At 41.6% G+C, this 26,740-nt stretch overlaps 1 protein-coding gene and 1 long non-coding RNA gene across 2 annotated transcripts; one reads left to right on the top strand and one right to left on the bottom strand.

Annotated features, from left to right (window-relative positions):
• Positions 1-4,036: 4,036 nt before the first annotated feature.
• LOC115165783 (uncharacterized) lies at positions 4,037-7,110 on the top strand. The gene is made up of 3 exons (XR_003870239.1): positions 4,037-4,325; positions 5,345-5,727; positions 6,062-7,110. It is a non-coding gene; the product is annotated as an uncharacterized LOC115165783 (long non-coding RNA).
• A 557-nt stretch (positions 7,111-7,667) lies between these two features.
• LOC115165780 (N-fatty-acyl-amino acid synthase/hydrolase PM20D1.2) lies at positions 7,668-26,635 on the bottom strand. Its single transcript, XM_029719138.1, has 13 exons — positions 26,331-26,635; positions 26,120-26,206; positions 23,032-23,267; positions 22,725-22,811; positions 20,882-21,015; positions 14,222-14,341; positions 13,252-13,327; positions 13,053-13,114; positions 12,811-12,889; positions 11,967-12,038; positions 11,311-11,476; positions 11,064-11,163; positions 7,668-8,945 (listed from the first exon to the last, which is right to left on the bottom strand). Exons 1-13 carry the CDS (start codon positions 26,548-26,550, stop codon positions 8,816-8,818), a joined length of 1,569 nt encoding a protein of 522 aa, XP_029574998.1. The 5' UTR covers positions 26,551-26,635; the 3' UTR covers positions 7,668-8,815.
• Positions 26,636-26,740: the final 105 nt, after the last annotated feature.

The following is a 26,740-nucleotide window of genomic DNA, read 5'->3' as shown; positions in this document are numbered from 1 at the left end:
TGTTTTCTATCCAAATCTACGAATAATATGCATATTCTCGTTTCTGGGCCAGAGTAGTAACAAGATTACATTTACATTTTACATTTTAGTCATTTAGCAGACACTCTTATCCAGAGCGACTTACAGTAGTGAATGCATACATTTCATAAATTCTTTCTCCGTACTGGTCCCCCGTGGGAATCAAACCCACAACCCTGGCGTTGCAAACACCATGCTCTACCAACTGAGCCACACGGGACCCGTTTTTCATCCGGCCGTGAAAATACTGCCCCCTATCCTCAACAGGTATAAGCACCTTTTCTGCAGTTCTACATATTTTTACATAGAGTGTAGCGAACACTTAGCAATTTTGCCATGAGGCCGAGAATTTGTTGTGTGTGCAATTTCACAGCTAATTCCCGGCAATTCTACCCATTTTGCCATGGAGTGGAGAGAAAAGGTTTTCAGTTTCACAGCTAATTGCCTGCAATTCTACAAATTTGCCATGACTTATGCCATGTTAAGGATATCTGAGTGACTAATAAAATCAATGGGGGCCCCCTGGAGGTCAGGGCCCCTGTGCATGTGCCCTGCATGCCCACTCGGTATTCGGCCATGATTACTACAAGTTTAGATAGCTGGCTAGACTAACTTCCCAATCTGAAAATGTTTAGCTGACATGGAAAAGGAATACCTAGTCAGTTGTACAACTGAAATGTGTCTTAATTGATTGACATAACAGAAAAATTGCTGATGCACAAACAAATTTCAAACCTTGTGTGTTCAACTATTCTAACTCTCAACAGTAAATTGACACCCTGACTGAGTCAGGTGGTTTATTTTAGATACTAATCATCCAAGGTAGGTAGACCATAAAGATGTGTCTCAATCTCTGGTACAGTTCAGACATTTCACTTAAGGCTATGACCTGACAAAAAATGGTATTTAGCCTTCGGCCCAGGCTTATCAGAGCGGTATAAAGGGTGAGATGTGTTCTCCTCCAGACACGGATCTAGCCTTTCACAGAGGAAGAGGTAGGACTTGGGCTCTATGTTTTCATCATTACAATATAGTTCTACTATTACCATTCATTCAGCTAGGTTTACAATTCTAAACTATAACCTTTTGGGTACTATCATAGCAAAATATATATTGCCTATGCTCCACTGATTTGAAGCTGGCCAGTGCAATCAGAAAAACTTTAGCCACAATATACAAACACATTTTTACCACCATGCTTCGTTTAATGAAAAAAAAGTCTTAATTTTTCCAGGTTCAACTTTGATTTTGAAAGGAGAGGCCGTGCAACTGCAAACCCATCATCGTCAAACTAACACTCCTTGCTGATAAGTCAAATTCTGACAATGAAATATTGTGATCAATTTAACATAATCGTGTATGGTGTTACTATGACACCATACTGTAGATTCCTCAATGACTGCATACAATGAAGCTTGTTTGGTTTTTCTAGTGAACAAATGTTTTGTTCCTGTTTTAGGCCTGTCTCTCTTGATGTGCCTTCAAATGGGTAAGTTTTGTGCTTATTATACTATTGAACGTCAATTCAAACCTTGTCTGTACAATACCTATACCAAAAATGTACTGTTTGTTGTTGGTTACATTCATAGTTTGAATAACATGGCCCAGTACAATCATACATGTATTCTTTAACCTTGTTCTGACGGAATGCCCGATACTAGTATTTTAATTCCTCAAGTGTCATCAACAAAACTAGTGTGCTATTTCCCAGTGCATGGTCTCAGTACAGACCAGGCACTGGGAAATACCTGCCTGGCAACGTGGACCCCAACCTCTGCACTCGTCCTTCTCAATCCTCAGCCACAACAACCAGCTGGTCACCTATGAGTGGAAAAATAATGTTCTCTACACGTCTTTCAATGGGCTCAAGACCCAGTGAGTTTTACATGCTGAGCTATATGTCTATGATCTCTTAGGGCCTTCAACAGCAATCCTTGCATTTACAATAATTGTTACATACAGTCACATTTCTCTTTAATTTATTTAAATGCATGACAATGGGTGTGTTAATTAATTCATCTCTCTTGTCTTGGACAGAAATCCTGCTCTGAAGACGCTATTGGCAGTTGGAACTTTGGAACCACCCAGTAAGTATTGTTGTCAGGAAGCAATGATTAAGTTTGACATGTTTCAGGAGATGTTACAGCAGAAAGAGAACATTTCTTCAATATCTACTGTTAAACCCTGGAGCACGAGGGAGCCCCCCAGAGGACAAGAATAGGTTCACATCGCTGTGCGGGGTCAGTTTGGCATTCACAGCCACAGTAGTAATAATCACACATATCTGGAAAGCATTATATTTGGATCCTGAGTAGCAGTATTTAATGGGTCCTCCATAATGATTATGTTCACCCTTATCTGATTCAGCACAACATTGTCATGATATTATTTAATGGATAAAAAAACATGAGCTGGCGCACACCCAGAATAGTAGTTTGTGTGGAGGTGCTGACTAACGGTGAATAAACTATAAACTATCAAAATAAAGAAAGTCGCATACTCCATGTATAATCTCTCAGCAATTTAATGGGTATTTACCAACGTTTCGGCATCACTGTGCCTTCCTCAGGGTAATGTCATGAGTACTTGAACCAGGTTATGTAGACACAGTGCAATTAGTGTAACCAATGACAGTAGTGAGGGGTGTGTCATAATGATTAAGTTAATTAAAATGAATTAGTGAAACTGTTAAAAAATAGTATATGGCATATTAAATATATTACGCTATTGTTATCATATAGAAACATAATGGAATATTGTACATCATATTAGCATCAACATACATTATTGTTTCATTCAATTTCACATAATAATTTCGTATTTAATTTTTGTTACATGTAATCTTTTGGTTCAACCTTAATATATAATGAACATCATCAACAGAGGGAACATATTAGGTGTACGCTAATAAGCTGGAAAAAATGTTTTTCAATGTATAAGACTTGTTCATAAAGGAAAATGTGTTCATAAGAAGGCCCTGAGATCAAAGTCCCTATTCAGACCACTAGGGGTCAATGTTTTTAGATAGGATATCCAGTAAGCCTCCCTTTGTAGTAGTAGGATCTCGATGTTACCTCCTCTCCTTGGTAGAGCAACATGCTCAATGCCTGTGTATTTGAGGGAGGAGATGGGATGGTTAGCTTCAACAAAGTGAGCTGCTACTGGAGAGTCAATGTTCTTACACCTGATTGAGCTGCGGTGTTCAGCTATGCGTTGTTTTAATTGTCTTTTCGTTTGTCCTACATAGGCTTTTCCACATGAACAGGTGATGAGATAGATTACTCCCTTGGTCTTGCATGAGATGATACCTCTAACAGGGATCTTTCGACCTCTATGTGGGTGTCTGAAGAAAGACGTTTTTATAGTGTTATTGCACTGTGCACATGAGCCACATTTGTAGTTCCCATTTGGGATAGGTGTCAAGAGTGTCTGAGTGGGCTCAGGGGGCATGTCAGATCTCAACAAACTATCTCCAAAATTGCAACCACGCTTATAGACCACCAGTGGGGGTTCCTTGAAGAGGTGTGCAATTTTTTTTGTCTGATTGCAGAATATGCCAGTGCTTTTTCAGGATTGCTTTCATTTTCTCTGAACCCTTGGTGTACTTAGTGCAAAAGACAGTTGCTTTGTTTTTCTTTTTGGTTGAGTTTTTAGTAATTCCGCTCTTGGTTTTTGAGATACTTTCATCACTGTAGCATCAAGAGTTTTGTCCTTGTAGCCTCTCATTTTGAATTTATGTCTTTTTTTAGCGCTGCTGTCAAAATCTGACTGGTGGCCACAGATTCGATTTAACCCTGCATAACTGGCTATATGGTAGACCATTCTAGGTATTGCGATCTGTTTATTTTTCTCTCATCAGTCTGCATGGTGAATTTGACGTATTCAGAGCTCTCGTTTAGTAGAGTTTGGAATTCATTTAGTTCCTGCTGACTTCCTTCCCAGAGCACAAAGACATCATCTGTGTATCTCTTCCATAGAAATATTTTAGAAAGTAAGGGGTGTGTCTCTGTTTTATAAAGGAATGCTTCTTCAAATTGTCCCACATACAGGTTAGCATAGTTGGGGGGAAAAGGGGAGCCCATGGCTACACCCCGAATTTGAAGAAAAGAGTCTGACTCAAAGACAAAGTAGTTATGGGATAATACCAGTTCAGTAAGTTGTAAGACGCAATCATTGGATGGAGCAAGGGTAGAGTCTCTCAGCAAGCCTCCAGTGTGTGGGATGTTAGTGTACAAGCTCTCCACATCAAAAGTGGCCAGCAGGGTGCCCTCTGGTATCCTTCCTAAACCCTCTATCAATGAGATCATGTGAGTAGTGTCTTTGACATAAGATGGGAGATTCTCAACCATCGGTTTAATGTGGTAATCCACAAATGTAGAAATGTTGGATGGCACAGAGTCGATTGCTGCTAGGAGGAGACTCTTGTTCGTGTAATTTAGCGACTGTATAGAAAGTTGGTATCTTGGGAAATTTCACACATAGAAATTCAACTTATTTTTATTGATTTGTCCTGATTCCAAACAGCTTTCCACTGTGGATGAGATATTATGCTGGAATTCCAGGGTTGGGTCACAATTCAGTTCGCGATAGAAGTCACCTTTAGATAGTTGTCGGCGACATTCATTCACATAGTCACATTTGTTTTGTATACAAATTCCTCCTCCTTTGTCACATTTTTTATGATAATCAAAGGATCTGACTTTAAGTCCTTAAGAGCCATTCTCTCGTCTCCACTCAGATTATCATAGGATTTGTGTTTCTGGTTGTCTTTCAGTAAGTCACCTACATCATTTTCAACAATCCTACAGAAGGTTTCTATGGATGCATTACATTTGGGGGGAGGTACAAATGAACTTTTTGCTTTAAATGTTGTTCTCTCAGATGATGATGTTCATTATATATTAAGGTTGAACCAAAAGATTACATGTCACAAAAATTAAATACAAAATTGTGAAATTAAATGAAACAATAATGTATGTTGATGCTAATATGATGTACAATATTCCATTATGTTTCTATATGATAACAATAGCGTAATATATTTAATACGCCATATACTCTTTAACAGTTTCACTAATTCATTTTAATTAACTTAATCATTATGACACACTCCTCACTATTGTCATTGGTTACACTAATTGCACTGTGTCTACATAACCTGGTTCAAGTGTTCATGACATTACCCTGAGGAAGGCACAGTGATGCCGAAACGTTGGTAAATACCTATTAAATTGCTGGGAGATTATACATGGAGTGTCTGACTTTATTTTGATAGCTTATATTATTTCATAACATTAACAAAATACACTGTCCCATTTGGTTCCAGCAGTTGCTCGAGGCATTTGAGAAGGAGGGTGCTGACATCAGGAGACCAAGGCTGCTGGTCACAGCTGCAGTGGCTGCTGGGAATGGAAACACTGACAACGCTTATGAGATTGCAGAGGTTGAAAGTGAGTTCAAAGGTTAAAACAGAACTCAAAAAGGCAGTACAGAGACAAAGTGGAGTCGCAATTCAACGGCTCAGACACAGAACGTATGTGGCAGTGTCTACAGACAATCACGGACTACAAGGGGAAAACCAGCTACATCGGGGACACCGACGTCTTGCTTCTGGACAAGTTAAACACCTTCGCCGGCCTTGAGGATAACACAGTGCCACCGACGCGGCCCGCTACCAAGGACTATGGGCTCTCCTTCTTCTTGGCCGACGTGAGTAAGACATTTAAGCGTGTTAACCCTCGCAAGGCTGACGGCCCAGACGGCATCCCAAGCTGTCTGGGCCGTGACCAATAAAATGTGATTTGTTTTGATTTACACACCACAACAGCCCTCTGTACTGCGGTGCTTCAGATTGAGAGGAAGGGGAGCTCAAGTACTACAATGTTGTAAAACACCTGATAAACTTTACTTTTTTTTTTTTTAACACAATACATTAATGCACATTTTCAGTATACTCAGGACCAATTCAAAACAACAGGTATTCTGCATGCCAGGATCAGCTTTCCAACACACATACAGTATGTTTATTTTTCTCTTCCACCAGATCTGCACTTTCTTGCAAGGAGCAACTGTCCAGTTGATTGAGGATCAGATGGTTCCCTAGACCCCACCAAAGGAAATTAGTGGGTGGGATTTGACAACAGGGAAAACTTTGAGACAAAGGTATCAACAGTGCAAAAAGGACTCTTTCAGTTGATGGCTGTAAATTCTAGCAATGGAATGTCTGTTGCTCATTTAAACCATAATGTCTTTGTTATTGGTTACATGGTGATTGGTTGATGGCTATATGGTTTCAGGAAATAAAATATTTTGTCATTTTATAGGCATGCTATCTTAAAGTGAACAAGTTTGTAGGGGCCTTTATCTGGGCTCTGGATGACTAGCCTCTGATGGGCGTTCTCTTCTGGCCTCAGATAAGCAGCCATTACTAGAATACAGAGGTAAAAGTCTCATAAGAGAAGCTTTAGTTAGTATAACAAAGACAAAGGGTGCGTTTGAGTGTTAAGGCGAAAGCAAACGACTGTAGGCGAAAGTTTAGGAGTGAAGTCGGGGGAGGTGCAGCTACGACAGCCGAAAGTCAGACACTGTGGTTTTCCAACAGCAAGGCTCAAATTAATAGGGCAGTGTTGCCATTGTTTCTAAACGTTTTTCTTTCTAATATCAAAATAAACATGGTTCCAACCCCCATATCACACACTCACAAACTGAAATCATGTCTGTTCATTGTACAAGAAATGACTGAGAGGCTCATATCACATTCATTTGTATATAGGCTATCCTCTGTATAGCCTACATGAAGTTGGTTCCTTTTTCAGTCATGTCTTTGGTCACATTCGCGTGGGTCAAACAAAAACACCCTAATTCCTTGACAAAAGTAATCCGCTCGAACGCACCCATTGTATCATTCCATGCTTGACAATAACACATCTTGTGTATGACAAATTTGCCACCCCTTCCTCCCACGACCACTTCACCACCCCTGTGCCTACGTTAGTTTAGATTTGACAATATGTACACCAATTACAATGGAATAACAATTATTGTGATATTCAAAAGTGAGCTAAAATAAAGTACTTGTGCAATGTTTGTATGTAATATTTGTTGCTGCTGATTGTGATTTGCCTTTCGTTTGAAATGTTTGTTGTTACGCCATTAACTCCAACTGTAAAGTAGGCTACTACTTAGTAGTAAGTATATAGTCTACAATAGGTGAATAAGAACACAATATTGTGAGGCTACTTGTTAATAATGTGGCATGGATTTAGACCTACTGTCTGAACACGGTTCCCTAACCGGGATTCCTTGGGACGTCCCTACCCTGAACCCTACCACAGGGTTTCCCAAACTCAGTCCTCGGGACCCCAAGGGGTGCACGTTTTATTTTTTGCCCTAGAACAACACAACTGATTAAAATATTCAACTAATCATCAAGCTTTGATCATTTGAATAAGCCGTGTCGTGTTAGAGCAAAAACCAAAACGTGCACCCCGAGGACAGAGTTTCAGAAACGCTGCAACCACTACCCTAACCATTTTAAATGTCAACTTCAGTTGGGTAGAGATGTCCCAAGGATCCCGGATAGCAAGGACTGTCTGAACACTTAATCATGTCTGACTACATTGTTCGGACACATCAACTGGAAACAAAGATTGCCGTCACCACAGTGCATCTTGTTTATTATCCATTATGTTCACTACACCCCCACATCAACAATATCTTTAGCGTCATTGGCACAGTACCTCTGACACTAGGCAGCAGTATTTCAAGAAAAATAGATTATCCTCTGTTTCAGATAACTGTGAAAGTATTGCACCTCAATTAACCTGTGTTTAATATTCATAATTAAAATAAAAAAATGCTCTCAAATACCTCATAGAAATGAGCAAGTAAAATAGCATGCAAAATTACAGCATATATTATGGCCCTTCTCCTTTTAAAAGCTCCCGATTTCAATCTTCATACCATTAATGTGCATTGAAAATAATTGATTTACATATCTTTATAATTTAATATTCATTTACAGATGCCATTCCACAGGGAGGAAATTTGGCCAGCAAATATCAGATAATACCTCTCTCACATGCATGCTGCATACACTTCATCAATCACCTACTTCAAGATTCATGTTGCCAATGACCAGTAACAAAATAATAGTAACATATCAAATAGATTTTGTACCAATTAAAACAGCTTTTCTATGGCCATACCAACATCTAACTCCATATCTCTAATGCAATACTGTCACCAGGGTAGGAAGTTCTTTTCTTTAAAAAAATGTAACCCAGATCAAAATCTCTGTATTATTTCTGTTCCTCGTAAGACTTTGACCCCTTTTGATGTCTTAGTAACATTGAATTGCTGTACTCATTGATAATACAATCCGATTGTCTTCATTCAAACTATAGCATTGATAGATGCTAATGTGCACATGGTTTGTTGCTTATCATATAGTATCACCACGAGACAACTGTGCTTCTTCCAAAATATAGGAGGGACCAAACCTGACAGGGTAAACATAATGTAACAACACAGTGTAATCTGGATTATGAATGTAAGAGGCTGCGTTTACACAGGCAGCCCAATTCTGAGATTCTAATTTGTCTTTTGACTAATCAAATCAAAACTTTTCACATCAGATATTTTTCAGATCTGATTGTCAAAAGACCAACAAGTGAAACAAATATAAGAATTGGGCTGCCTGTGTACACACAGCCAGAGTGGCATACACTTGCAGCAATGGAGAAGTGAACCACCAAAGCACAACCACCGCCCACAGTACCCATAATGCCCTACAACTTTAGAGCTCATGACCAGCACTGTGGGGAGAAGGGAGGTCCTTGATGTCACAGTTCTGGATTAGATTAAAGTAAAAAACCACCAGTTCCTCGTAGTTCTTCTTAGAAATCCTCTCGTTAATACCATGGAACCTGGAAATGTAGAGGGAAAAGATAGAAAGATAGTAGCCAAACTACATTAAGTTGAGACGTTCTCATTTGTTGAATGCAGTATAGTGCATTGTTTAACCCTCCTTGTCGGCACAGTGTGTGTATAGGGCTGACTTACATGTTATGGTTCCACCGTGTCATATGGCTAGATCATAAGACTGTGGAGTATTAGTCTCATGATCAACAAAAGAACAGGGCCTTGTGTTCAACAATCTTATGACTACATCGTTATGACTACATTCAAAACCGTGTTTCTGGACAAACTAAAACACCTTCTTCGCCCGCTTTGAGGACAACACAGTGCCACCGACGCTGCCCGCTACCAAGGACTGTGGGCTCTCCTTCTCCATGGCAGACATGAATAAGACATTTAAGCGTGTTAACCCTCGCAAGGTTGCAGAGCAAGACGGCATCCCTAGCCGCATCCTCAGAGGATGCGCAGACCAGCTGGCTGGAGTGTTTACGTACATATTCAATCTCTCCCTATCCCAGTCCGCTGTCCCCACTTGCTTCAAGATGTCCACCATTGTTCCTGTACCCAAGAAAGTAAAAGGTAACTGAACTAAATGACTATTGCGCCATAACACTCACTTCTGTCATCATGAAGTGCTTTGAGAGGCTAGTTAAGGATCATATCACCTGACACTCTAGACTCACTTCAATTTGCTTAACGCCCCAATAGATCCACAGTTCTTCGCCATCGCACTGCACCATCTCATCTGGACAAGAACAATACCTATGTAAGAATGCTGTTCATTGACTACAGCTCAGCATTCAACATCATAGTACCCTCCACGCTCATCATTAAGCTCGAGGCCCTGGGTCTGAACCCCGCCCTGTGCAACTGGGTCCTGGACTTCCTGACGGGCCGCTCCCAGGTGGTGAAGGTAGGAAACAACACCTCTACTATGCTGATCCTCAATACAGGGGCCCCAACAAGGGTGCGTGCTCAGCCCCCTCCTGTACTTCCTGTTTACCCATGACGGCGTGGCCACGCACGCCTCCAACTCAATCATCAAGTTTGCAGACGAAACAACAGTAGTAGGCCTGATTACCAACAATGCCGAGACAGCCTACAGGGAGGTGATGGCCCTGGAAGACTGGTGCCAGGAAAATAACCTCTCACCCAACGTCAACAAAACAAAAGGAGCTGATCGTGTACTTCAGGAAACAGCAGAGGGAGCACACCCCTATCCACAGACGGGACCGCAGTGGGGAAGGTGGAAAGCTTCAAGTTCCTTGGTGTACACATCACTAACAAACTGAAATGGCCCACCCACACAGACAGTGTGGTGAAGAAGGCACAACAGCGCCTCTTCAACCTCAGGATGCTGAAGAAATTTGATGCACAATTGAGAGCATCCTGTCAGGCTATATCACCGCCTGGTACGGCAACTGCACCACCCACAACTGCAGGGCTCTCCAGAGGGTGGTGCGGTCTGCCCAACGCATCACAGAGGGCAAACTACCTGTCCTCCAGGACACCTAGAGCACCCGATGTCACAGGAAAGCCAAAAAGATCATCAAGGACAACAACCACCTGAGCCACGGCCTGTTCACCCTGCTATCATCCAGAAGGCGAGGTCAGTACAGGTGCATCAAAGCTGGGACCAAGAGACTTAAAAAAACAGACTTTATTAGCCATCATTAGACGGCGTTGACCCGGTTACACAAACCCTGCACCTTAAAGGCTGCTGCCCTATATACATAGACATGGAATCACCGGTCACTTTAATAATGGAACACTAGTCACTTCAATAATGTTTACATACTGCTTTACTCATCTCATATGTATACACTGTATTTTAGTCAATGCCATTCTGACATTGCTCGATCTAATATTTCTATATTTCTTAATTCCATTCTTTTAGATGTATGTGTATTGTTGTGAATCGTTGTTAGATACTACTGCACTGTTGGAGCTAAATACATTATGATTTGAACACAAGCATTTCGCTACACCCGCAACAACATCTGCTAAATATGATTATGTGACCAATAAAATGTGATTTGTTTTTAGCTGGAGAGAGCGCTTCTATACAGAATATTTCCTTGTGGGTGTTATGGCTCACAGTACTTCTTTTACAGTGTGTGTCCTACCTCTGGGCATCCCCTGGTCTGAACCATGTAGGAGCAAAGCGATAGATGTCCTTGGCCAGGTCAGTGTAGTGACGGCTGTCTGTGTTCCCGATGCAGATACCTGCACATTGGAATATGATAGTTGGTCGACATAAAAATGCTAAAACATTGCCTGAACAACCCATTTCATAAGCAGAAAACATTTTCAACATCATGGTGGGCAAACCAAACTAATACCCTTCCCTCTCCACGTACTCCCATTTCTTACCAGGGGCAACAGTAACTTGTGGGAACTGGTCCAGCACAGTCTTCTTGATGATCTGGAACCCAAAGGATGTTTCATCGTAGGAGCTGACAGGCAGCGGGTCAAAGCCATCCACTAGCTCCATCTTCACCCTCTCATCTCCCACTGTGGACTGGATCAACTCCAAAACCTGACAAGAGGACAAATACACTATCATTGTGAAAACTGAACAGTTTCCTTCAACTGTACTTCAAAGTTGCCAGCATGACTAAATTAAATACATTTTCAATGTTTTACTTTTGTAAGAGGGCCATATGATTCTAGCTAATATAATAGATAAGTAACATGAGTTTTTAATATAGCATGTGGTTGAACCATATAGATAGCAGTAGATTTGCAATGCCGCAGCACCATTCATTAGACCAGGGATCACCAACTAGATTCAGCCGCAGGACAATTTTCTTTGAGCAGATGGTCAGGAACATAATTACAAATAATTTGTAGACTGCAAATTGCCTGCAAACAGATATCATATTTGACTAAAACAATAATTAAAAATATTTTTTGCTCAGAAAACTTTGGGTGCCAAATAAAAATCACCCATTGGCCAATTTGGTCCGTGGGCCACCAGTTGAGGAACCTGGCTTTAGACAGAGCTTGCAGTAAATACTAATCCCCACCTCTTGTAGTGACTGTGCGGAATGTATCCGCAGATTCACATAGGCCTCAGCTTGGGAAGGAAGAATGTTAACCTGTGAAGAAAGAAACATCTGTATGTAATTAAAGGACTCCCCCAGAGGAAGTTGCCGCCACTATTTCAATGTAATTTCCTGTCCTAGAGGTGTAATACACATTTAGGTTCCACAACTAAAGTATGACAAAGGCTACTTATACATATTCACAAATTGGGTGTGGGAATTTCCACTTGGAGTTTTTAAACATCCACCAATAGGGCACCGACAGCAGTATAGTTAGCATGCTAACATTATCTAGCTAGCTAACGTTATCCGTTGTTGCCGTTTATTTTTTTACTACACCGTATTCAAAAGATTAGCTAGCTGGCTCTAGGGCTGGTTCTGGAGCTGGATTTGTCATAAGCACTGATTTAGGGAAAACTTTGCCGCAGATGGAAACCACTGGACGTGAATCCACCATAGAAATAGAAAAGAATAAGATGAAGCTCAGGTAATACGGATAACTATTGAAAGATAGCTGATATGCATTTTTCTATATTTGGAATGGAAATGATGCAACTTTTGGTAGGCTGCTGACAGGCTTTGGCTGCGGTACAGAAAAGCCAAGTCAGACAGTGTTCAAGGTTCTCACAGGGGAAGTGAAATGATAGGCTACTGAAAATGACATGTAACTATAAGTTCCTTTGCAGGTGCCTTTTCATTATCTGGCTAGACACTTGTGGTTTCTGGCCATTGTCTTCCAGCTCCGAAAAGTGGATTTCTACTAGTGCGGGCATTTAACAGATAACTTCATGCACGATATATAATTTATCATGACTAGATATTGTACCTTAACTCCTGAGTTGAACATAGTGATTGCAGTTGTCGTTCTCACAAAAGCATTTGTATCAGGTCTTCTTTCCATTACTCTGTAACGCAAATAAAAGCTGTTTAATTAGGTTTCATAATTAAATCAACACCATAAATTCCCACTACATAAGGTATCTGTATATTTTATAGGAGTATAAATTTGCATGTTATTCAAATAATCAAAGATGGAACAAGCCAGTGAAATTCAGAGTGGAAAATTACCTTCCAAGGAGTGGGGAGAACAGCCACATATTCGACATGACAAATTTGAGTGGGAGCCTAAACTGTGAGAAAGAAAGTGATAAAAAAAAATGTTTTTAATTACTGACAAATAGATGTTGTAATTTGATGGAACTTTCCCTTTATCACTCTATAGCACTCATAGGATGTCTGAGGCCTGAGGTTAGAAACACAGCATTACCTTGTGAGCCAGGTGTTCAAAGGTCCCACGTTCAGGGCCTTCACCAAACAACCTGGGCATTGGGTTCTCCTCCAACCTGACGAAACAGATCACGTGTGCTTAGACTTAGAGAATGTGGGCTTAGCTTCAAAGGTTCCTCCCTTTACTGAGTTTCCTAATATTATTAACGGAAAAGGTCCTAAGAGGGAACTTGGACCTTGTAAAATGTTGTCTCATGCTCTATATACTGAGTATATCAAACATTAGGAACACCTTCCTAATATTAAGTTGATCCCCCCCTTTGCTCTCAGAAGAGCCTCAATTCATAGAGGCATTGTCTCTACAATGTGTTGAAAGCGTTCCACAGGGATGCTGGACCATGTTGACTCCAATGCTTCCCACAGTTGTGTGAAGTTAGCTGGATGTCCTTTGGGTGGTGGACCATTCTTGATATGGGAAATTGTTGAGCGTGAAAAACCCAACAGTTCTTGACACAAACCGGTGCACCTGGCACCTACTACCATAACCCGTTCAAAGGGACTTAAATATTTATTTAACCTGACATCAATAAGGGATAAAAGCTTTAACCTGGAATTGCCTGGTTGCATATATATATATATACATACACACACACACACACACACACACACACATATATATATAAATAAAATACATACATACATACATACATACATACATACATACATACATATATATATATATAAATAAAATACACTTACATATTACCACATTATAAAATTGATACTTTGACTCCAACTAACAATTTGTAAAAAAATTTTAAAAAAAAAATCTAGGTAGCGCTATTGGGCTGCAGTTTTCACTAAAACGGTGGTATTTTTCATCCTATAGCTTGTTCTCCATCTTCTTTTGAATAGCAAGCCAACCTCAGCACCTAAGTACTGTGATAATGTATCTGGAGGTCCCTGACAATTCCCAGCCGTAGCTGTGACGATTCACTAACCCCTCTTACCTTTTGACTGCTCCTGCCAGGATGCCTATGCTGCTCTCCCTGGGAGGCATGGAGGAATGACCCGGGGCCTTGGAAACGCTCAGCTTCACCGTGGCTAGCCCCTTCTCACTGATCCCAATCCTGACATATACACACACACACACACACACACACACAGGCAAAGCAAATAAAAATCAAATATTATGTCACATGTGCCGAATACAACAGGTGTAGACCTTACAGTGAAATGCTTACTTACAGTTGAAGTCGGAAGTTCACATAAACAAGTTTTAATGACTTCAACCTGTGTGTTTCAACCCCTCCACACATTTATTGTTTACAAACTATAGTTTTGGCAAGTCGGTTAGGACATCTACTTTGTGCATGACAAGTCATTTTTCCAACAATTGTTTACAGACAGATTATTTCACTGTATCACAATTCCAGTGGGTCAGAAGTTTACATACACTAAGTTGACTGTGCCTTTAAACAGCTTGGAAAATTCCATAAAATGATGTCATGGCTTTAGAAGCTTCTGATAGGCTAATTGGCATCATTTGAGTCAATTGGAGGTGTACCTGTGGATGTATTTCAAGGCCTACCTTAAAACTCAGTGCCTCTTTGCTTGACATGGGAAAATCAAAAGAAATCAGCCAAGACCTCAGAATTTTTTTTTTTAGACCTCCACAAGGCAGGTTCATCCTTGGGAGCAATTTCCAAACACCTGAAGGTACCACGTTCATCTGTACAAACAATAGTACGCAAGTATAAACACCATGGGACCACGCAGCCGTCATACCGCTCAGGAAGGAGACGCGTTCTGTCTCCTAGAGATGAACGTACCTTGGTGCGAAAAGTGCAAATCAATCCCAGAACAACAGCAAAGGACCCTGTGAAGATGCTGGAGGAAACAGGTACAAAAGTATCTATATGCACAGTAAAACGAGTCCATATATCGACATAACCTGAAAGGCCGCTCAGCAAGGAAGAAGCCACTGCTCCAAACCCACCATAAAAAAGCCAGACTACGGTTTGCAACTGCATATGGGGAAAAAGATCGTACTTTTTGGAGAAATGTCCTCTGGTCTGATGAAACAATAATAGAACTGTTTGGCCATAATGACCATCATGTTTGGAGGAAAAAAGGGGAGGCTTGCAAGCTGAAGAACACCACCCCAACCATGAAGCACGGGGGTGGCAGCATCATGTTGTGGGGGTGCTTTGCTGCAGGAGGGACTGGTGCACTTCACAAAATAGATTGCATCATGAGGAAGGACACTTATGTGGATATATTGAAGCAACATCTCAAGACATCAGTCAGGAAGTTAAAGCTTGGTCGCAAATGGGTCTTCCAAATGGACAATAACCCAGGGCATACTTCCAAAGTTGTGGCAAAATGGCTTAAGGACAACAAAGTCAAGGTATTGGAGTGGCCATCACAAAGCCCTGACCTCAATCCCATTGAAAATTTGTCGGCAGAACTGAAAAAGCGTGTGAGCAAGGAGGCCTACAAACCTGACTCAGTTACAGCAGCTCTGTCAGGAGGAATGGGCCAAAATTCACCCAATTTATTGTGGGAAGCTTGTGGAAGGCTACCTGAAACATGTGACCCAAGTCAAACAATTTAAAGGCAGTGCTAACAAAATACTCAGAGTGTATGTAAACTTCTGACCCACTGGGAATGTGAAAAAAGTAATTAAAGCTGAAATAAATCATTCTCTCTGCTATTATTCTGACATTTCACATTCTTAAAATAAAGTGGTGATCCTAACTGACCTATGACAGGGACATTTTACTAGGATTAAATGTCAGGAATTGTGAAAAACTGAGTTTAAATGTATTTGGCTAAGGTGTATAAACTTCCGACTTCAAATGTACAAGCATTTGAAAAAGGAACACAAAATAACAATAACGAGGCTATATACAGGGGGTACCGGTACCGAGTCAATGTGTAGGGGCACAAGTTAGTCGAGGAAATTTGTACATGTCAGTAGGGGTAAAGTGACTATTCATAGATAAACAGCAAGTTGCAGCAGTGTAAAAATAAAGAGAGGGTGGGGGGAAATCAATGCAAACAGTCTGGGTGGCCATTTGATTAATCGTTCAGCAGTCCTATGGCTTGGGGGTAGAAGCTGTTGAGGACCCTTTTGGACCCAGACTTGGCGCTCCAATACTGCTTGCCGTGTCTATGACTTGGGTGACTGGAGTCTTTGACAATTTTTGGGGCCTTTTTCTATAGATCCTGGATGACAGGAAGCTTGGCCCCAGTGACGTAATGGGACGTACGCACTACACTCTGTAGCGCCTTGCGGTCATATGCCGAGCAGCTGTCATACCAGGCGTTGATGCAACCGGTCAGGATGCTCTCGATGGTGTAGCTGTAGAACGTTTTAAGAATCTGAGGACCTATGCCAAATCTTTTCAGTCTCCTGAGGGGGAAAAGTCATTGTTGTGCCCTCTACATGACTGTCTTGATGTGTTTGGACCATGATAGTTTGTTGTTGATGTGGACACCAAGGAACTTGAAACTCACGACCCGCTCCACTACAGCCCCGTCGATGAGAATGGGGGAGTGGTCGGCCCTCCTTTTCCTATAGTCCACAATCAGCTCCTTTTTCTTGCTCGCATTGAGGGAAAGGTTGTTGTCCTGGCACCACACTACCAGGTCTCTGACCTCCCTATAGGCTGTCTCATCATTGTCGGTAAACAGGCCTACCACTGTTGTGTCGTCAGCAAACTTAATGACGGTGTTGGAGTCATGAACTACAAAAATCTCTGAAACTGGTAACACTTATCTCCCTCACTAGCTTTAAGCACCAGCTGTCAGAGCAGCTCACAGATCACTGCACCTGTACATAGCCCATCTATAATTTAGCCCAAACTACTACCTCTTCCCCTACTGTATTTATTTATTTTGCTCCTTTGCACCATATTATTTATATTTGAACTTTGAACTTTCTTCAAACTACAAATCTACCATTCCAGTGTTTTTCTTGCTATACTTTATTTACTTTGCCACCATGGCATTTTTTTGCCTTTACCTCCCTTATCTCACATCATTTGCTCACATTGTATATAGTCTTATTTTTTTTCTACTGTATTATTGACTGTATGTTGTTTACTCCATGTGTAACTCTGTGTTGTTGTATGTTGTCAAACTGCTTTGCTTTATCTTGGCCAGGTCGCAGTTGTAAATGAGAACTTGTTCTCAACTTGCCTACCTGGTTAAATAAAGGTGAAATAAATAAATAAATAAAATAAAATAAAATGCTTGGCCACGCAGTTGTGGGTGAACAGGGAGTACAGGAGTAGACTAAGCACGCACCCATGAGGGGCCCCTGTGTTGAGGATCAACGTGGCAGATATGCTGTTGCCTACCCTTACCACCTGGGGGCGGTCCATCAGGAAGTCCAGGATCCAGTTGCAGAGGGAGGATTCTAATCCCAGGGTCCTTAGCTTAGTGATGAGCTTCCTGGGCACTATGGTGTTGAATGCTGAGCTGTAGTCAATGAACAGCATTCTCACATAGGTGTTCCTTTTGTCCAGGTGGGAAAGGGCAGTGTGGAGTGTGACAGATTGCGGCATCTGTGGATCTGTTCAGGCGGTATGCAAATTGGAGTGGGTCTAGGGTTTCTAGGATGATGGTGTTGATGTCAGCCAAGACATGGGGCGGCAGGTAGCCTAGTGGTTAGAACGTTGGGCCAGTAACCGAAAGGGTGCTGGATCGAATCCCCGAGCTGACAAGGTAAAAATATTTTGTTCTGCCCCTGAACAAGGCAGTTAACCCACTGTTCCCAGGTACACCATCATTGTAAATAAGAATTTGTTCTTAACTGATTCGCCTAGTAAAGTAAAAAGGTTAAAAAAAAAATTTAAAAAAAAGGCCAGCATTTCAAAGCACTTCATGACTGCCGACGTGAGTGCTACGGGGCGGTAGTCATTTTGGCAGGTAACCTTTGCTTTCATGGGCACAGGGACTATGGTGGTCTGCTTGAAACATGTAGGTATTACAGACTAGATCAGGGAGAGGTTGAAAATGTCAGTGAAGACACTTTCCAGTTGGTCCGCGCATGCCCTGAGTACACGTCCTGGTAATCCATCTGGCCCCTCGGCCTTGTGAATTTTCTGTCAGGAGGATCGGGCCAAAATCCACCCAACTTACTGTGGGAAGCTTGTGGAAGGCTACCCAAAATGTTTGACCCAAGTTAAACAATTTAAAGGCAGTTGCTAGCCTTGAAGCAAGCATAAAAGGCATTTAGCCCTTCTGGTAGGCTGGCGTCACTGGGCAGCTCGCGGCTGGTTTTCCCTTTGTAGTCTAATAGTTTGCAAGCCTGGCCACATCCGTAGCGCGTCAGAGTCGGTGTAGTAGGATTCAGTCGTAGTCCTGTACTGACGCTTTGCCTATTTGATGGTTTATTTGAGGGCATAGCGGGATTTCTTATAAGCATCCGGATTAGTGTCCCGCTCCTTGAAAGCGGCAGCTCTAGATGTTGCCTGTGGCTTCTGGTTGGGATATGCATGTATGGTCACTGCAGGGACGATGTCGTCGATGCATTTAAGCCTGTGACTGAGGTGGTATTCTCCTCAATGTCATTGGGTGAATCTCAGAACATATTCCAGTCTATGCTAGCATAACAGTCCTGTAGCGTAGCATTCGCATCATCTGACCACTTCCGTATTGAGTGAGTCATTGGTACGTCCTGCTTGAAATTTTGCTTGTAAGCAGGAATCAGGAAGATAGAATTATGGTCAGATTTGCCAAATGGAGGGTGAGGGAAAGCTTTGTATGCATCTCTGTGTGTGGAAAGGTGGTCTAGAATTTTTTTCCCCCTCCTCTGGTTGCATATGTAACATGCTGGTAGAAATTAGGTGAAACAGATTTAAGTTTGCCTGCATTAAAGTCCCATGGCCACTAGGAGAGCCTCTTCTGGATGAGCATTTTCTTGTTTGCTTATGGCCTTATACAGCTCGTTGAGTGCAGTCTTAGTGCCAGCATCGGTTTGTGGTAAATAGATGGCTACGAAAAATATAGATAAACTCTCTTGGTAGATAGTGTGGTCTACAGCTTATCATGAGGTACTCTACCTCAGGCGAGCAATACCTCAAGACTTCTTTAATATTAGACATCGCGCATGAGCTGTTTTTGACAAATAGACAAACACCACCACCCATCGTCTTACCAGACATAGCTGTTCTGTCCTGCCGATGCATGAAAAATCCAGTCAACTGTATATTATCCATGTCGTCGTTCTGCCACCACTCGGTGAAACATAAGATATTACCGTTTTAAATGTCCCGTTGGTAGGATAGTCTCAAATGGAGCTCATCCAGTTTATTCTCCAGTGATTGCACTTGGCAGGCATATACACTTTTAATATACTGTGATAGCAATCTATGACGTAAACCATATTTAAGTTGTGTTTTATATCATATTGTACAACAGCTGATGAAACTAACACTGTAAAAGTGTAAAACTTTGATCAGTAACCAGGTTTCCACCCAACCATTTCATGCAGATGAACTACGTGACGCAAGGAAAAAAATCATGACCTGGTTGATGGAAACAGCTGGTACAATTTTATAAATGTGGACAGACAATTTATTCGTTCGACATAGTGGGATCTTTTTGTGTGCGGAAAATTAATTAGACGAGAATTGACACAAATATTGATAATAAGCATCATATCGAAGTAAACTTGGAGTCACGAGACGATATGTTGTGTGTTCCTTCCACTACGACTCGGGAAAGCATGCAGTTTATTAGGCTACAGATGAAAGAAGTTATGATGAACTTCACAGGGTGGTGAAAGTGCACAGTGATGATCTTGATGCTCCTTTCCAAGAAATATTGAGGATCTTATTCTAGTGACATGATGATCAATGCTTGGCTTCCATTTGACAATTAAAAATGATCTTGCTCTCATCCATAATCATCTCATCATGTAGGTAGCCTACCCCGCAATCTATCTGCAAGCCGTTGGCTAGAGTGGTCACATTTGCTATATAAACGCAACAGTTTGTGACAAAACCATCAATAGAGACCCATTTAACGTGTATTTTTTTATTCAGTAATTTAACCGCAAAAGTTGTGTCATCACACATAGCCTTTTATCCACAATAAGTCCGGTTGATGGAAACATCTCTGGTGGGAAAATGTGTATATTGTTGTATGCACATTTTTAAATAGTCGCATGAAAATCTGTCGCCAATTGGATGGAAACCAAGCTAATGTTATTTTCTGATAGTTGCTGGTTGAAAATACAATTTACGCAGGACCTTGTAATCAGCAGGTTTTGCATGGGTGGAGTTTTGGCTTGCCTGTTGACGTCACCAGGCAGTATAAGTTAATAGACCAATAAAAGAGAGTTCCAAACCTCTCTGCCAACAACAGAGTGTTTTCAGGTTACATATCCCTCCCATTAGGCCCTTCCAATTACACCCCTCACTCAGACCACTCCCAGACAGTCCTAACTAAATTCTTGCTTAAGAAATTATTTTTTGCTAAAAATCTATTTAGATTTTTGACAATTTTAATGGAAACTATTATAATGGTACTTAATTGTTACCCAGAAATGAGTTCATACTGAGATAAAAATGGCTACATTGGGCCTTTAATTGGGGCAGTGGTTATAATCACTTAGAAAGACACTAAATGTGAGAGAAGAGTGAATGAATGCTTACAGAGCAGCAGGCCCCTCCAGACCACTGATGACTCCATCCAGCACAGCCAGACCCTCATCCAGAACAAACGCCAGCTGTACCCCTTTCTTCTTCAGCACCCTCACTATGTTCATTGCCCCCTGGAAGCCACTCACCTACAGTAGACAGACAAAATCCTGTTTCTGATTTCTGTCCCTTTTCAGTTAGTGAAATACAGTTGAAGTCAGAAGTTCACATACACCTTAGCCAAATACATTTAAACTCAGTTTTTCACAATTCCTGACATTTAATCCAAGTAATTATTCCCTGTTTTAGGTCAGTTAGGGATCACCACTTTATTTTAAGAATGTGAAATGTCAGAATAATAGTAGAGATAATTATTTATTTCAGCTTTTATATCTTTCATCACATTCCCAGCGGGTCAGAAGTTTACATGCTACCAAAATACTGAGTGTACTGCCTTTAAATTGTTTAACTTGGGTCAAACATTTCGGGTAGCCTTCCACAAGCTTCCCACAATAAGTTGGGTGAATTTTGGCCCAATCCTCCTGACAGAGCTAGTGTAACCGAGTCAGGTTTATAGGTCTCCTTGCTCACACATGCTTTTCAGTTCTGCCCACAAACTTTCTATGGGATAGAGGTCAGGGCTTTGTGATGGCCACTCCAATACCTTGACATTGTTGTCCTTAAGCCATTTTGCCACAACTTTGGAAGTATGCTTGGGGTCATTGTCCATTTGGAAGACCCATTTGCGACCAAGCTTTAACATCCTGACTGATGTCTTGAGATGTTGCTTCAATATATCCATATCATTTTCCTCCCTCATGATGCCATCTATTTTGTGAAGTGCACCAGTCCCTCCTGCAGCAAAGCACCCCCACAACATGATGCTGCCACCTCTGTGCTTCACAGCTGGGATGCTGTTCTTCAGCTTGCAAGCCTCCCCCTTTTTCCTCCAAACATAACGATGGTCATTATGGCCAAACAGTCCTATTTTTGTTTCATCAGACCAGAGGACATTTCTCCAAAAAGTACAATCTTGTCCCCATGTGCACTTGCAAACCGTAGTCTGGCTTTTTTATGGCTGTTTTGGAGCAGTGGCTCCTTCCTTGCTGAGCGGCCTTTCAGTTTATGTCGATATAGGACTTGTTTTACTGTGGATATAGATACTTTTGTACCCGTTTCCTCCAGCATCGTCACAAGGTCCTTTGCTGTTGTTCTGGGATCGATTTGCACTTTTCGCACCAAAGTACGTTCATCTCAAGTAGACAGAACGCGTCTCCTTCCTGAGCGGTATGACGGCTGCGTGGTCCCATGGTATTTATACATGCGTACTATTGTTTGTACAGATGAACGTGGTACCTTCAGGCATTTGGAAATTGCTCCCAAGGATGAACCAGACTTTTTTTCTGAGTTCTTGGCTGATTTCTTTTGATTTTCCCATGCTGTCAAGCAAAGAGGCACTGAGTTTGAAGGTAGGCCTTGAAATACATCCACAGGTACACCTCCAATTGACTCAAATTATGTCAATTAGCCTATCAGAAGCTTCTAAAGCCATGACATCATTTTCTGGAATTTTCCAAGCTGTTTAAAGGCACAGTCAACTTAGTGTATGTAAACTTCTGACCCACTGGAATTGTGATACAGGAATTGTGATAAGTGAAATAATCTGTCTGCAAACAATTGTTGGAAAAATGACTTGTGTCATGCACAAAGTAGATGTCCTAACCGACTTGCCAAAACTATAGTTTGTTAATTAACAAGACATTTGTGGAGTGGTTGAAAAACGAGTTTTAATGACTCCAACCTAAATGTATGTAAACTTCCGACTTCAACTGTAAATACCTGTACCAACTTCACAAACCTCCTCATCATGACCCAGACCAATGAAGAATCCCCTTCGCGGTGAATAACCTCTTATCAACAGGTACTCCAGCGCCTGGAGAATTCCCTACAGTGAAAATATTGTCTGGTTAAATTCTCACAATGTGAAATCGTATTATTGGGTGAGAAAAACAGCAACCACATTGTTGATTAAGCAATGCTCTTGGGCCTCTAGCTCATAAAGATAAATCTATGTTTGGTATGTTTTATCTCTACAATCTGGTCCTTGTTCTTAGAACACCCAGGTTCCATGAACATATACCCACAGTCAACCCTCACGGCCTCACCATGACAGACTGCTTGTTATCGATGGTCCCTCTCCCGTAGATGAATCCATTTATCTCCTTTGCAGAGAATGGTGGGGCCTCCCATCCGTCTCTCTCCTCAGCAGGAACCACATCTATGTGGGCCAGCAGCATGTAGGGGACGAGGGCCAGGTCAGAGCCCGGCACCCAGAACAGGTGGCTGTAGTTGGCCACAACCTCATGCTGGACCAGGTGGGAAGAAAACACTGTAGGGAAAGCTGGCAGAGGGAAAAAAAAAATCTGTTAAGTGTTAGGAAATGCATGATACCACCCTTACGAAAAGAAATTGCACTCAGAGTGCAAATACTGCATCCAAAATACCACAGTCGACTGCAGTTACTGCACTTTTACTGCAGTTTCAAAACTGAAATCTTTTTTTTTAAGGGCATTTCTAATAAGCTTTTAAAATAGTGGATTTGACGTAAACTCAGATGCATTTCTGCTTGAGTATCAGAAAGCAGTGTCGAAATGCTAATTGGTAACTTTATGTGCTCAAAGCCCAAAGGCCGGCAGATGGCGATATTGAGTCGTTTCATCTTATGGTCTAAAGGGAATGCATGCAGCAGGCTATACACTAGTATCCCCCGTGGGGGATATACCATCTACTGCATCTGGCCATCTTGATGTAATGTATCACTAGCCACTTTAAACAATGCCACTTTTATATGTTTACATGTCCTACATTACTCATCTCATATGTATATACTGTACTCTATACCATCTACTGCATCTTGCCTATGCCGTTCTATACCATCACTCATTCATATATTTTTGTTATGTACATATTCATTCATTTACACTTGTGTATAAGGTAACTGTTGTGAAATTGTTAGGTTAGATTACTCGTTGGATATTACTGCACGGTCGGAACTAGAAGCACAAGCATTTCTCTACACTCGCATTAACATCTGCTAACCATGTGTATGTGACATAACATTTGATTTGGACTTTTTGTTGTTGTTGTACATTCTCCATTCAGGCTGCAAAGGCATCAATTTCCTCCTTAACTCATTTAATAGCGAGAAGGCAGAATTTCTTTGGGAAAGTATGCATACTTTCTTGATGAAACAACATTTTCCACTCCCATGGTAGTGGCTAATGCTACTTCCTGATGTTTAGCCAGGGTCGTGTCTAGACGGGACACAGCTTGTCAAAATTGACTTCAAAAGTTATTATTTTTACATTTTAGCTAACCGTCAGTTAAGAATAAATTCTTATTTACAATGACGGCCTACCCCGGCCAAACCGGACGACACTGGGCCAATTGTGCACCGCCCTATGGGACTCCCAATCCCAGCTGGTTGTGATATAGCCTGGAATCGAACTAGGGCCTGTAATGACGCTTTTTGCACTGAGATGCAGTGCCTTAGACCGCTGCGCCACTCGGGAGCCTAATTACCGTGACTAAGCGGTCACGTGGAATTAGACTGCCTTCATGACTAGTCACCACCGGTGTGACGGTAATATGGTCACCGTAACAGCCCTAGTCCACATACACATATGTCATGCTGCTGCTCCAGTTTCAACTGTTCTGCCTGCGGCTATGGAACCCTGACCGGTTCACCAGACCTGCTGTTTTGGACCCTCTCTCCCCCTCCCTCTACCACACAGGGGCGGCAGCGTAGCCTAGTGGTTAGAGCGTTGGACTAGTAACCGAAAGGTTGCAAGATCAAATCCCCGAGCTGACAAGGATACAAATCTGTCGTTCTGCCCCTGAACAAGGCAGTTAACTAACTGTTCCTAGGCCGTCATTGTAAATAAGAATTTGTTCTTAACTGACTTGCCTAATAAAATAAATAAACATCTCAACCTCAATGCTCAGCTATGAAAAGCCAACTGACATTTACTCCTGAGGTGCTGACCTGGTGCACCCTCTACAACCACTGTGATTATTATTATTTGACCCTGCTGGTCATCTATGAATGTTTGAACATCTTGAAGAACGATCTGGCCTTAATGACCATGTACTCTCATAATCTCCACCCAGCACAGCCAGAAGAGGACTGGCCACCCCTCAGAGCCTGGTTCCTCTCTAGGTTTGTTCCTAAGTTCCTGCCTTTCTAAGGAGTTTTAGCCACCATGCTTCTACACCTGCATTGCTTTCTATTTTAGGCTGGGTTTCTCTATAAGCACTTTGTGACATCTGCTGATGTAACAACGGCTTCATAAATACATTTGATTGATTTATAATGTTAGCTAAATGTAGTAATAAATAAATAGGCTACATTTATTTAAATGGACAATTCTGTGAACTGTCTTGTGCAAGTTTTAAATTGACACAATACCCATTAGTAAAGGTATCAGCTAGATATGACATGCAGGAACTTGCAGAGATTTGTAGTTTTGACATGATGTCTAAATTGATACCAATTAGCATTTTTTAATCTGAGAGTAAATAGAGCCGAATATATTGATATAAGAGAGAGAGATGTACATGGTTATCAAAACCTCAAGCCAAGGTAAGCCTACACAAAACACAGCCCTTATTTTTAAGTGTTTCTAAAATCCCTTATGGGAAAATGTTTGACTACTAGGTTTTATGGGTATTATGACACCTCCACTGTGGGATTCTACTCAGAGATGTGGTGAGGCTACAACTCAAATTACATACTAGTCATGAAAAACATGCTGTTACTTGCTGTATAACTGATGATAAATATAAATGTGCGCAATTGTTTTGCATGGAATAATAATACATTTGTAGTTCTGTGTTCTTCATGAGGAGATGACATTCCAAATAGTTAACATATGTAATATTTCCTTGAAAACGGCAGGCAGTTAATGCTTTCTGCGGAGCTGGGGGACTCCATGCCCCCCAGCAGGCAAATCGAATGCTCTCTTATTGTGACGTTTTATTGAGAACGACCAGCGCCATGCATTCCTTTCGTACAGTAAAATGAAAGGGATCCTTATCGCCATTTGCCGGCCTTGTGCTCAGTGGGCTAATGGGCCTTGTGGGCTAGTGTACTCAGTGAAAACATTTCCTACAGTAACCGGTTATAATATAACCGCCTATGCAGCATGTACCTGCTCCTAAACCAAGTATAACAGTAGGTATCCGGTAGCTTACCTTTCCTCAGGAGGCCGTCGAACTCGCGCAATGCGGTGGTGTTGAGCTGCGTCTCCGTGGTTGACACGGTGGGAATCCGGATTGCGTCTGCGTACAAAAAAAGCAGGCGGCGTTGAGCAAATATGGTGTCCACATTATAGCGATTATTCATTCACACAGCATAGGTTGACAAATCTGCTCAGCTTGATGATCGAATTAGTCCGGATCTCACCTCTGAAATTCGCTAGAAGCTCCTCTCTCTGGTGCTGGTTTATATCAGACGCAATATTGTTCGTCTTCTCCCAGTGTGCAAGTTGAAGTCCTGCATTCACATCAAACGTTAGTGTCCTTACAGTGGCTGCAACGAAAAAGCCTAATATAACTAATAACAAGCTAAACGACACAATTTTCACAAACTTGAGAATGTTCAATTTTGCACTGCGTTCGGTCATTTTTTAATTCGACAGTGCACAGCGTGTTGTTGTGAAGAGTGCAAGCTGCTCGTGACGTGTTCTGCTAATTTGATCTATGAATGATCGTTTGAGCGCCACCTTTTGGGCTGGAAATAGGTCACCAGATACTCATTTACCTTATGCACCGTCATGCACTTCCAATCAAATTGCCATGTAGAAAATAAGTGCT

Source organism: Salmo trutta, chromosome 28 (genome assembly GCF_901001165.1).
Source record: "Salmo trutta chromosome 28, fSalTru1.1, whole genome shotgun sequence".
NCBI classification, from domain to species: Eukaryota; Metazoa; Chordata; class Actinopteri; order Salmoniformes; family Salmonidae; genus Salmo; species Salmo trutta.
This window is presented reverse-complemented; position numbering and strand designations above follow the sequence as displayed.

Excerpts from the sequence above, each read along its gene's own strand:
- LOC115165780 (XM_029719138.1), bottom strand. The coding sequence starts at position 26,550 with ATGACCGAACGCAGTGCAAAATTGAACATTCTCAAGTTTGTGAAAATT. Across the intron at positions 21,016-22,724 it reads GTCTGGGTCATGATGAGGAG|GTGAGTGGCTTCCAGGGGGC; the intron begins GTTTGTGAAGTT and ends TGTCTACTGTAG. Across the intron at positions 11,477-11,966 it reads CCGCACAGTCACTACAAGAG|GTTTTGGAGTTGATCCAGTC; the intron begins GTGGGGATTAGT and ends TCCTCTTGTCAG.